The sequence below is a fragment of the Ascochyta rabiei genome, chromosome 6 (assembly GCF_004011695.2).
Source record: "Ascochyta rabiei chromosome 6, complete sequence".
In the NCBI taxonomy this organism is placed as follows: domain Eukaryota; kingdom Fungi; phylum Ascomycota; class Dothideomycetes; order Pleosporales; family Didymellaceae; genus Ascochyta; species Ascochyta rabiei.
Genome location: NC_082410.1, coordinates 691072 through 702474, shown reverse-complemented (window position 1 = coordinate 702474; position 11403 = coordinate 691072). Strand labels below are relative to the sequence as shown.

Below are 11403 nucleotides of genomic sequence, written 5' to 3'. Positions count from 1 at the left end.
ATGGAGTCCATACAGAAACTCCCGATCATTCGCATGATGACACGATCCTCCCCACCGCCGGTCAACAACTCGCCGCAGAGCAGCCCGCCGCAGAACAGTCCGCCGCTGCAGGCTCCACCTGAAGCTGCCCTCGAACGTACCCCTGTCACATCACCACGTTCATTACGTCAATTGTCAATATTCCTGCTTGGCTCTGCATGTATCGTTGCATCGACCGCGATAACGCGCAAGGCTGTATGGCGGCGACAGCTTCGAACCAAGCCGCCCTTCTATGCGCCGAACACGAACCCCCACGAATTTTTCAGTCCCATGTCTGATGCTCTACAGGCATTGAACATGGCGACGATGAACTGCTTCAGCGTTGGTCTCATGGCTCTAGGCGGGACCATGTGGACGTTGGACATCGCCAATTTGAAAGAGGCACGATCTATATTGCGACAGCGATTGAATTACGACTCGATATACCGATCAGAAGACGACGTGCCGAATGGACTCGGAGAAACCCTGCTCAAAGCGGGGGAGACAAGGATGGTGGAGGAAGACGAGAACAGCAGCGACGCAAAGCCTCAGTGACTACGAGCCGTAGTGTAAGACTAAGAGTGTAAGAATAGTGGACAAATCAGCCAGGATGTACAGTGCCCAGTACGCAGGTCGAACTTTTGGCTAAATGCCTCACGAAAGCGCGCCAGTCAGCGGCGAGACTCGATGGCCACATCTAGGCATATCAAATCAAGCGTAGCATGCTGGCACATCCAATGCCAACCAACCGACCTCATCAATCCCTGAATCTTTGAGATTGCTTGACATCTTGTAGGCCGGACGATAGCCTCGAATGCTGGCCACCACGTGCGTTGCACGGAAAACAAAGTTCGGGAGTGGTACGAGAGTTGATTTATATGTATACATGCGCAGCGCCTGATGACAAGAGACCGGGTGTGTGTTTTCCATGATGTGGATTTGCAACATGCGAGTTTTGACCTGGGGCATGAACGAGAATATGATCCCGTTGGATCCACTCTTCATGCTTTTACCTTCCGGCATATTACCCCTCAGCCTGAGGTAGCACAACCAACAAAAGTCAGCTTATTCCAGTATCCACGATCCAGGTGTCAGCTTGCCGATCTCACACCAGGATGCTTTTCGAAGTTTCCGGTCGCAAGCAGCAGCAACGTGGCGTTAAACCCTAATGGCATGACAAGTGCTTAGTTCGACTACCAATTTTTGGTTCCCTACTGTACACCCTGCGATGCTACACATCACCTTGATTTGTAGCAAGGTAATGGTATTGCTATACAAGACGAAGTGGTCTTCGAGTCACCAGGTATTGTCCCAAGGCACATTGAGAGGTTTTGGCCCTCAGACTATCGTACACGGTATGTATGTACCTTGTGCTGCACGGGTGTCAACGATAATACGTGCATAATTCTTCGGCTGAGGAGCCGTCGAGGCTGCGTCAGCACTGCGTTACGCCCGATCACCTGTTTGTGGGTGAGTGATTCGCCTTGAGTACTATTTCCGTCGCGCGGGTCGCTGAGCACCGTACCATGTCATATCGCATGCTCGACAAGCCAACGGTACACCATGACTGTGCATGAAGCATGCGAATATCTGCTTCACATCTGCATCGCTCAATCCCCCTCATTAATCGGCAATGCGCATGTATCGTGTGATCAGGATAGAGTGACAAGGTCTTGCGCTCCGCAGATCTGTCCTTCTCTCATGCTTCCCAGCTAGCCTTCTACGAACCTATGCAGCATTATCACAAAATTCCACTGCCGCCAGCCTCAGTCTTTCCTCAACAAGTGGTGTTATCCAAGCAAACGCATCCACCAAGCACCCGTAAGCCACTCATTGGTGCAGTTTGTAGAAATCCAAAGCTCGCGGCCATATCATCCTTGACCTCGCTGCCCCAGCCCGAGTCCTCTATCAATTCCAGATCCTCTGACCCACTTTACTCCTCTGCACGAGCCTAAGCTTACCTACCCCCGTCCTGATCTCCCAACTACACCTTCGGTAGCTCCTTCTCCTCTTTAGGCACCTTCGTCCCCACAGCCCCATCCCTATTCGCTCTCCAGACCCCCTCCCCACCCTCAAACTTCTCCAACTTCCAAATCTCCGCCTTGTCCTTTGTCATCTCCAACGCCTCTTCGCCCGCCAACCACGCCGCCTTCCTATGCGGCGCACTCACCGCAATGACAATGCTCTCTTCTGCAATCGGACACTCGCCCAGCTTGTGGCTGATAGCAATCTTGGTGCAGTTATGTTTCTGCAGGATCGTGCTGGCGATCTTGTACAACGTGTTCATGGCTAGCGGCGTGTAGGAGGTGTATGCTAACGCGGAGACGGGCTGGTCGTTGAACGAGTCGCGCGTCGTGCCGATGAAGAGTACGGTCGCTCCCGCGGAGGGGGAGCGCACAAACGTTGTTAGTGCGCGCGAGTCCAGGTCGTGCGGGGTCAGCTCGATGTAGATGTCGTCTGTGGCTTTGACGACGGGCTCGGAGGGGATGTTGGGTGTGAAGGTGGAGCCTTCGGTTGTTGAGGGCCCCGAGGCCATGATGGGCGGTTGGCTTGCGAAAATGATTTGCGCAATTGACGTGTGGTCGTTTCCAAGGTGATGGTAGGGATTTTATGGTAAAGTTGGTGGGGATTTGATAGGATTCAGGGAAGGATGATCTTGAACTTCGATCAGTAGGCGCTTTCTTAACAACACTCAACATTGAGTATGTCGTTTGTTCCACCCGTAGTCCAGCCTTTGAAATGTAGACTACAGGTCACATGTTGAGGTACTTCGAGACACTTCAATGTAGTAGAGTTGGCCGGAGTAGATTGTGAGACTGTGAAATCGGACAGAGGGCAGAGCATAGGAAACAATTGAACCCCAGGACACGTAGCAACCAGAAACGAAACTCGACCTACCATTTCCCTAGTATGGCTGTATTGTGGTTGTTACAAGGGTCCGACACACTCTCAGGCTGCGGGAGATGTAATGGTGACTAAGAAGCGTGGGGTCACTCGTCAGTTAACCTGATTGGTTAATTCCACATCAACTTCAACACTTAGTGGAGAAGAACAAGTCGGTGACGCGTGATGTCATAATAGCATTCGACTCGAGTCTACCTACGGCATGGTATCCAAAAGCCGTGATTGGGACAAATGAGAAACATGCTCCTTCTCTATATGCAAAATAAACAACAAGGCAAGCATCACGGCGTTCGAGCCGCTTCGCATCTAGGCCACACCCGTGATGTGGGTTGCAGCACGTCTAGTACCGCTGCCTGTGCGTGGGGTATGAAGGACGGTCGTTCCCAGCCATCATGGCAAGACGAGCAGGATGGATACCGACGTTATCGGGCTCAACAGCGGCCTCTTCCTCCTCTCCGCCCTTGGCACCCTTCTTGCCCTTCTTGGCTGCGCGCTCGGCCTGCTTCATTTCGATCTCAGCACGCTTCTCGCGGTCGTTGGCGCGCTCGTCGTGCAGCTTGTTGTTCTTGGCTGTGATCTTTTCGCGTCGTGCTTCGCTGTTGCCGCCGCCACCGGCGCTGGTGTTGGTCAGTAAACGTGAAGCTCAGGATAGAGCGCGTTATGTTGGGACTCACCTCAGCTCAACGTTGATCTTGCGACCCTCCTTCTTCTTGCCGTCAGGGAAGACGGAGTGGTGGTACTTCTTCAGCGCCGTCTCCATGCGATCAAAGCGATCAAATTCAACGAAACAGGTGCCCATGAACTTGTTAGTGCCTTTGTATGTGCGCAGGCGGATCTCGGTCGGCTTGATCTTGGTAAAATGCTCCTCGATCTGCTCCTTAGTCGCGGTGTAGGGGAGATTGCCTGTCATCATTAGCTGTGGATTGGGTCGATGGAGTGTTTGCAAGACGCACCAACGAAGACAATGAAACGGCCCTTCTTGCCAGCTGTCTCCTCGTTCTCGCCATCAGCTCCTGCCTCGGCCTCCTCTGTCGCAGCGTCACCGTTGGTCTCGACAGCGGCCTCTTCTGTCGCCGCAACATCGCCGTTGGTCTCGGGCTCAGCAACCTTCTTGCTCTTCTTCTCCTTCTTCTCCTTTTTCTCTTTCTTTTCCTTCTTCTCCGATTTGTCTTTCTTGTCTTTCTTCTCCGATTTGTCTTTTTCTTCCTTCTTGGACTTCTTCTCACTCTTCGCTTCGGCCTCGGTACTGTCGTCCATAACGGTATCCTCAGTTGTGCCGTTTGCTGTAGCAGCATCCTTGGTGGATGCGCTCTCAGCCTCAGACTTGGATTTCTTGGACTTCTTCTCCTTTTTGTCCTTCTTTGCCTTCTTCTTCTCATCTTTCGAGGCTGCATCGTCGATCGCGGCGGTCGCGTCGGCCATGGCAACATCGTCGACGACTTTGGTGGCTTCGTCGCTGGCCTCGGCCTTCTTCGACTTTTTCGATTTCTTGGACTTTTTCTCAGATTGCTCCTCAGCAGGCGCGGCTTCTACGACGGCCTCTTCTGTAGCATCCTCGACGACATCCTTGGACTTCTTAGACTTCTTCGAGTCTTTTGACTTCTTCTCCTTCTTCTCTTTCTTGGTCTCTTCTACTGGCGTCTCGGTGGCTTCGACGTCCTTTGACTTCTTTGACTTTTTCGATTTTACTGGCGCCTCGGCAGTCTCCTCCGCCTGCCTCTTGCGACTCTTCTTCTCTTCTTTCAGTTCGGATTTCGACATGTTGGATTCGCAAAAAATGGTGGAGAATTGAGCGCGGAGGTTTTTGGCGCGAACACGGAAACACGAAATCCCAACTTTTCTGCCGGCGGTAGCGGCGGGCTAGCGCGGCACTCCCGACAGCTGAGCGCCATCTCCGCAAGCTTCACCACCTGAGTCGCAAACCACCATGCCACCTCCGGTCCGTCGAACACAGCTGCCGCGGCAGGCGCTGCGGTCCTCGAATGCACGACCGATTGAAACCGCTTGCCCTCGCCAGTTCTCGTACAAGCATCCACGCCAATTCCTCGTCGCCCACCCAGGCTCATCGCGGCCACAGCTCCCCTTCCTCTACCCCTCAGGCCAGCATCTTTCAAGCGGACAGATTGCTCGACTGTTTTCGATAAGCGCAAACCACAAGAAATTCATCAAGGAAACCGCAAAATTAAGTGTTCGATACTCGATACTCATCTTCCTGGTTTCGTCATGCGTCAGCATTGCTGGAATGGGTATTCTGAGCGAGCAGCAGGAACGCGCATTCCCGTCGCCACATGAGTGGAGCTTGATCACAAGATTTAGATTCAGGAGGGGAAAGTGGTGGCAGGTGCCTGAGAACAACGAGGAGGAGGGCTTCCCCAACTGGGCGCGAGTGTATGATGAGCTTGACTATGCGCTCAGTCGGCTGGAGGACCCAGACAAGGACGGCGCAGGCCTGACGGAGCAAGAAGAGGGAGGCATACCGGTTCCTGGACTTGGCAAGGCAGGACTGGACATCACGGCTAAGAGCGAAGAATGGCGGCAGGGATACTACGAAGTCCTCATAGACATGGCAGCGGCTTCGGAGCGATTAGAGGGCTGGGTGACGGACAAATGGAGGAGGAATGTGTGGGCGCCTGAATTTGTTGAATCAGCATCAAACCCGCGGCCGAAAGCTGTACTGCCAGGCATGCCAGAAGTGCCAGACGAGGACAATCGCGTGCCTGCCAGCGATGCTCCTGAGACCTTCTACCTCAAGATCATCACTACCAAAGGCTTCACCACACACCAACGTGTTATGGCGGCGCTTGGCTATGCCGACTGGCTCAGCTTCAAAAAGCTTCCCGATTCCGCCGAAGAAATGTACCGCTGGGCGCTCGACATTGCCATCGCAGGCCTGCCGACCGCTGATCCGTCCGCTGTTATCGATCGACAGACTACCGTGCTCTCGTCGACTGCTCCGAAGGAGCTCATCACCCCCAATATCGTATATGCTGCTACGAACCTGGCCACATTCTTGGCAGAGCAAGGCAAAGTCGCCTCTTCTCTACCCATCCTCGTCTCGCTTCTTCGCGCGCGTCTATCCGCCGACGATGCGCCGCCGCCACCGAACACCAATATTCAGGACTCCAGTTTGGTAGGTACAATACTGAGCTTGCTCAAAGAACCAGATTACCCTGCAGTGCCACCTTCTGGAAACGAACCTCTTCTCCGTGACGAGAAAGACCGCTGTGAGGAGGCTGCACTCAAGAACTACATTGGTGAGATTCTCTTTGCTACCGCAGGCTCTTCTTCCGAGCAGCGTAAGCAGGGACTCTCCTGGGTGCGTGACGGAGTCTCTACTTCCAAGATCGCGCAAAGCCTGGACTCCATCAGTAGTAACGACGAACTTCGTAAGAAGTGCGAAAAGTGCGAGGAGATTGGCCTTGAATCATGGGGCAAAATCATGACATATCTTGCAGCGGAAGCTCGGGACAAGCGAGATGCCGCAACTAGTGGTGGGTTGACAGGTCTGATCTGGAAAATGCGTGGTACCCAGAAGCTTGAAGAGGATGTTGAGAACTTTGAGGGTGAAGAAGAAGGCGTTGTGATGAGGCTGAACAAGCTTAGAAGTAAGATGCTGAGGGACGAGTACGCAGAGTTGGACCGCAAGTACGCAAGAACTTTTGTCTTCTAGAAATGTAATATACGTCGCTACAAACGACAACCCAACAATGTGTCTGAGCGGTGTCAATGAGTGCAAGCCTCGTTTTCGAAACAAGCTTCGGTAGTGGATCTTGAAGATGAGATCACATCACGCTAGTGATCCTGCATCTCCACACGTGGTATCTCCGGCGTCCGATCCCCATCCCCGCAGCTGCAACGCGCCTGCTCCCATTCCTCATCGCAACCAAATCTGGAATCGCGTTGCTGGCCCCGACCCTAAATGCTAGCTTCCATGTCGTGTTCGGATCATCGCTGAGCTGCTTGATGCCTTTCACCCCTCAAGCTGTCCTCTAGCACCGCTCGCTACGACCGTATCCAACTCGTGCTAGAGATCCACCGCGTGACCCAACTCTGAAGCTCTCGTCCCTCCTCCCACTTTCAGCAGAGCAGCAACGTCCGCGAAGTAGAGCTGAGCTCTTGGAATACGATCGACACAAATGACGAGCGAACACCGAACGTAAGACAACAGGCAAGATGAGCGGGACTGGCTCCTGGGGCTATGGGACCTTGTTGCAGACGTTCATATGGGGTTATTTGATAGGCGGATTGACACTCTTACCAGCTGTTGCTGTCTTTGCCTGGTACTGGACAACAACTCCAACTGATGCAAAGCTTCTCGAGGAACCTCCAAACAACCTTGCAGACCAGGAACGACACAGGAAGTCTGACGAACCTGTCAAAGAAGGCAAAGACGCATACATCAAGAGCCTTGGAGTAGGCTTGGATGAACACATACTGGAAAGCCTGAACGGCCGGAACCATGAAGCAGATGTGTTTGCAGGTTACTTCGCCGTCTGCCGCGAGTATGTGCCGGGTGGTGTCAACGGCAAGCCTCCAGAGCGCACGACTCCTGCTGGTGCTGTAGTGGCTATGGAGAGTCCCAGCATATACCAGTCAATGTACAGCAACATCTTCAACAGGAACAAGACAATGAGTCCGTCGCTGGACGCGCCTAACACAAAGACGAAGAAAGCACGAAACGTCTTCTACGTTGTCTTACGGTAGGGTGCTGACCGCAGCCATGCTGCCAATCGCCAAGCTGACCGCGTCCCAGACTAGGACATCTCATGCTGTACGACAACGAAGACCAACTCGATGTACGCCATGTCATCTCGCTCGCACGCTACGAAGTGGACATACATGCTGGAGGCGAACGCATACCGGAGGGGGAGCTGTGGATTAAGCGGAACTGTATGCCATGACTATTAGACCAGATGGAATCGTCGCGCTTACACTTGCAGGCATCCGACTGAATCAGAAGCTTGAAAGCGATCCAGGTGCTGAAGCCAAGACTTTCTATCTGTTCTCTGACAACTGCTCTGAGAAAGAGGACTTTTACCACGCTATGCTACAAGCTCAGGAACACCATCAAGATCACGCAGCTCGTCATCCGTCACCGATACCTCTCAAGTTCGAAACACCAGATCTCGTAAAGCTTGTCCAGCAACTGCACGCGAACGAGGAAAACCTGCATACACGATGGATCAATGCGCTCATCGGCCGAGTCTTCCTTGCTCTTTATAAAACACCTAAGATCAAGAACTTCATAGCGACAAAGATCACCAAGAAAATCGCCCGTGTACCAAAGCCTGCTCTGATCAGCAGTGTCGAGCTACGCAAGATCGATATGGGTACCTTACCGCCCTTCGTCACAAACCCAAAGCTTAAAGAGCTCACAGTCGACGGTGATCTCGTTGTAGAAGCCGATGTTAGCTACAAAGGCAATTTCCGTATTGAAATCCAAGCCACTGCTAGGATAGATCTAGGTCAGCGTTTCAAGGCTCGTGAAGTTACACTTGTCCTTGGCTGCTTCCTGAAGCGACTAGATGGGCATCTACTGCTTCGTATTAAACCTCCTCCTAGCAACCGCCTGTGGATGACATTCGAAACACCGCCACGCATAGAGCTGTCAGTCGAACCCATTGTCAGTTCACGACAGATCACGTATGGTCCTATTCTAAGAGCCATCGAGAGCCGGATCAAGGAGGTCTTGAATGAGACACTGGTCTCTCCGAACTGGGACGACATGCCGTTCATGGATACGATTGCGCAGACTATCAGGGGAGGGATATGGGAGGGCGAATCGAAGGGCAAGGAGGAGCTCGATGTGAAAGTCGAGAACACTTCTGGTCTTGACTCTGTGTCTGCTGAAACCGACAAGCTCGATACCGAATCGATACACTCCCACTTGTCTGTCCCTTTGAGCATTGGCTCTGAAGAAATCGGTCTGGGTGTCACTTCTGCAACAGACTGGAAGTCAACGCCTTTGAAAGCTCGCTCATTGAGATCGGCTCCGTCGGTGAAACTGGGTTCAAACAACGCATCAACGGATACCCTTGAGCCCAACTCAAAGTCAACCCCACACATCACCCCTCTCGGCTCACCATTGCGATCCAACACCTCAGATTTTGCATCTGTATCTCCAGATAAATCCACAGAAGACGTTTCGGCTCCAACGCTCTGGTCCGAGTCCTCGCACTCAACGCCTAACCTACCGACTGAGCCCATACATGCCCGATCACGGTCAAAAGAAGACTTGACTCCACAGCAAATCGCTGCGGCTGCCGCCGCTGCTGCTGGGGCTCATACAAGTACAGCAAAGAAGCAGACTCTAAATCAGTCCTTCAATGCTGCTGCTGGGGCGGCTCGGAACTGGCTCGCGGCCAAACAGACCCCAGGTCACCCAAGACACAAGAACAGCAGTGTAGATAACACACACTTGCCAGCCGGTGTACACATCCGCAATGGACAATTTTATGATGGCGAAGCACCAGTCGAAGCACACTCACCACAGCCTGTCACGAAGTCTCACACTGAGCCAATGGGCCGTGGCCAGCCCCTACCTCCACCAGGCACACCACTCCCGCCCCCACCGGGCAAGCAGAAGACATGGGGGGTCCCTATACAAGCAGCATCAGCTTTAGCGAACCTGGCGAAACGAAAGCCTCTAAGTGGCACAGCCCCTACTGGCACAGGAACGCCCGAGAAGAAAGACCAAGAGCGGCCAGGCTCATCCAAGTCCTCGTCCGGCAACAGTCTGTGTCAGCTGCAACAGCACGACAATCACGAATCGCACCCTGGCTCTGCTAGTACACAGCAAGATAGGGGCGCACCGCGCCGAAAATCGTCTACAGGGAGTACAACCTCTCAACACGCCCCACCGCTGCCGAGGCGAAGGCAAAGGCAGTCGAGCGCTAGCCAACACTCGAACTCGTCGGTCCATCACAGTGCGTATCACGATGGTGCAGGCGCCGAGGTCTTTGTTGTGGAGGCACCATTGACGGAGGTCAGTGCGCCGCCGAGTCCAGCGGTCGGCACGAGCAAACAGCTTGGGGATAAAGAGACGTTGTCAAGGGGTGACGAGATCACAGGAAGGGCGTCTAGAGCCTCGAGCGTACGGTCTAACAAGACAGACGTGGAAGAGGGGCGTAGCACATTTCCATTCGCGTAGAATATTGGGAATATACGTAGATTACAACAAGACTGTCCGACTGGCCATCCATCCATCGGCTTGGCGGCAGTCATGTCATCCAACCAACCACACTCCTCCTTTACAGATGCACTCGCGCAGCACCGCTCATCTCATCTCCAATGAAACCTGTGTCGTCATGCGTCTCCTCGCCTTCACGCTCGAGGGGTTCCACGTTGGCTACGATGACATTAGCAACCAACAGTCATGAAGCTTGTAGCCTGAGTTGTAGGCCGCCAGATCCATATGATTCATCGCTTCATCCATCTCTTCATCCATCCATCCATCCATCCATCCACCCGAAAAACTCACGACACAGAAACGCACAATTCACAACCATTGATAACAGACGAAGCAAGTGCAGCATCAACAAACGCAAACCACGCTCCAATTATGCGAATCGTGGGGAGTGAATTGATTTCCGAATTTTCCGAATTTCCCAACTTCCGAGCTTCAGATTCGTCCGTGCTAGTGAAAAACCAATTATTTATTATTTTTTTGTTCTTTTTATTTTTTTTATTTTCTTCCGTGGTTGGCAGTCTAGTCTGCACTGCGTCGATGTTGGGGCGTCTTGTCGGGAACTCTGTCTATCGTCTGTCTGTGTTTTACGTGGTTGGTGAATCCGGGACCTGTAGGTACAAGGTCTCTCACCCTCTCTTTCAGGAACAAAAGCTGCTGTCGCGCTAGGTGAGTTGGGTTCCAGGACAGGTAGGCTGCTGCCTCCGCTGTATGGGTCTGGCAAGGGAAGGGGCGTTCTGAAGTGTTGGCGTGGACTTTGCTAGTTGTGTGAAGATGAAGCGGGTGTGGGTCAACAAGAAGCTGGGCGCGCAGTGAGAACACCAAGTAAAAGAATGACATGAGCTTGTTTTTTCAGCTACGTAAGATGTATAATCTATGGGTCCTGCAATTTGGGTGAAGTAATGGTAGAAATAATGGCAAAAAGGAAAATGGTTGAGTGCAAAAGGACTCGCGTCCTAGCAGTACTTTCTCGCCTGATGTGTGTAGCAGACGACTGGTCGCGACACCGCGAGCGTATAACAAGCCCTGGCCGGTGTGCGAAGTGTCAGTGGGAGGCTTCGAGGACAAGCATGCTGCTCTCCAGAGAACAGCCAACGTTGGACGCTGATCATCCCCATCAAGAGTCGGGAAACATGGCCTCATGGGATCACTTCGAAGATCTGATACGTGCAGCGCAGCGACGGCCTGTGCCAAATTTGGAAGCTCTGTCTGTGGTCGGTTCCGGTTGCGGACTCGTCGGTGTGGCCGTCGGTAGAGATTGGAAACTGTATATGAGCTAGGCTGTCGTTCTTGAC

General features: G+C 52.9%; 5 protein-coding genes across 5 annotated transcripts, besides 2 other annotated features; 3 read left to right on the top strand and 2 right to left on the bottom strand.

The window, feature by feature from the left end:
- EKO05_0004100 (uncharacterized protein) lies at nt 1–573 on the top strand (the record flags this gene model as incomplete). Its single annotated transcript, XM_038945498.1, has 1 exon — nt 1–573. The coding sequence occupies one exon, from the start codon at nt 1–3 to the stop codon at nt 571–573; it is 573 nt and encodes a 190-aa protein (XP_038799913.1).
- Nucleotides 574–2002: 1429 nt separating this feature from the next.
- On the bottom strand, nt 2003–2554 carry EKO05_0004099 (Molybdopterin synthase; the record flags this gene model as incomplete). Its single annotated transcript, XM_038945497.1, has 1 exon — nt 2003–2554. One exon carries the CDS (start codon nt 2552–2554, stop codon nt 2003–2005), a length of 552 nt encoding a protein of 183 aa, XP_038799912.1.
- Nucleotides 2555–3262: 708 nt separating this feature from the next.
- EKO05_0004098 (uncharacterized protein) lies at nt 3263–4683 on the bottom strand (the record flags this gene model as incomplete). Its single annotated transcript, XM_038938824.1, has 3 exons — nt 3263–3539; nt 3597–3825; nt 3876–4683. The coding sequence occupies 3 exons, from the start codon at nt 4681–4683 to the stop codon at nt 3263–3265; spliced, it is 1314 nt and encodes a 437-aa protein (XP_038799911.1).
- Nucleotides 4684–4849: 166 nt separating this feature from the next.
- On the top strand, nt 4850–6592 carry EKO05_0004097 (uncharacterized protein; the record flags this gene model as incomplete). Its single annotated transcript, XM_038945496.1, has 1 exon — nt 4850–6592. One exon carries the CDS (start codon nt 4850–4852, stop codon nt 6590–6592), a length of 1743 nt encoding a protein of 580 aa, XP_038799910.1.
- A 503-nt stretch (nt 6593–7095) lies between these two features.
- On the top strand, nt 7096–10072 carry EKO05_0004096 (uncharacterized protein; the record flags this gene model as incomplete). The annotated part of the gene is made up of 3 exons (XM_038938762.1): nt 7096–7622; nt 7676–7812; nt 7863–10072. The coding sequence occupies 3 exons, from the start codon at nt 7096–7098 to the stop codon at nt 10070–10072; spliced, it is 2874 nt and encodes a 957-aa protein (XP_038799909.1).
- Nucleotides 9176–9200: a tandem repeat.
- A 290-nt stretch (nt 10073–10362) lies between the features above and the next one.
- Nucleotides 10363–10388: a tandem repeat.
- Nucleotides 10389–11403: the final 1015 nt, after the last annotated feature.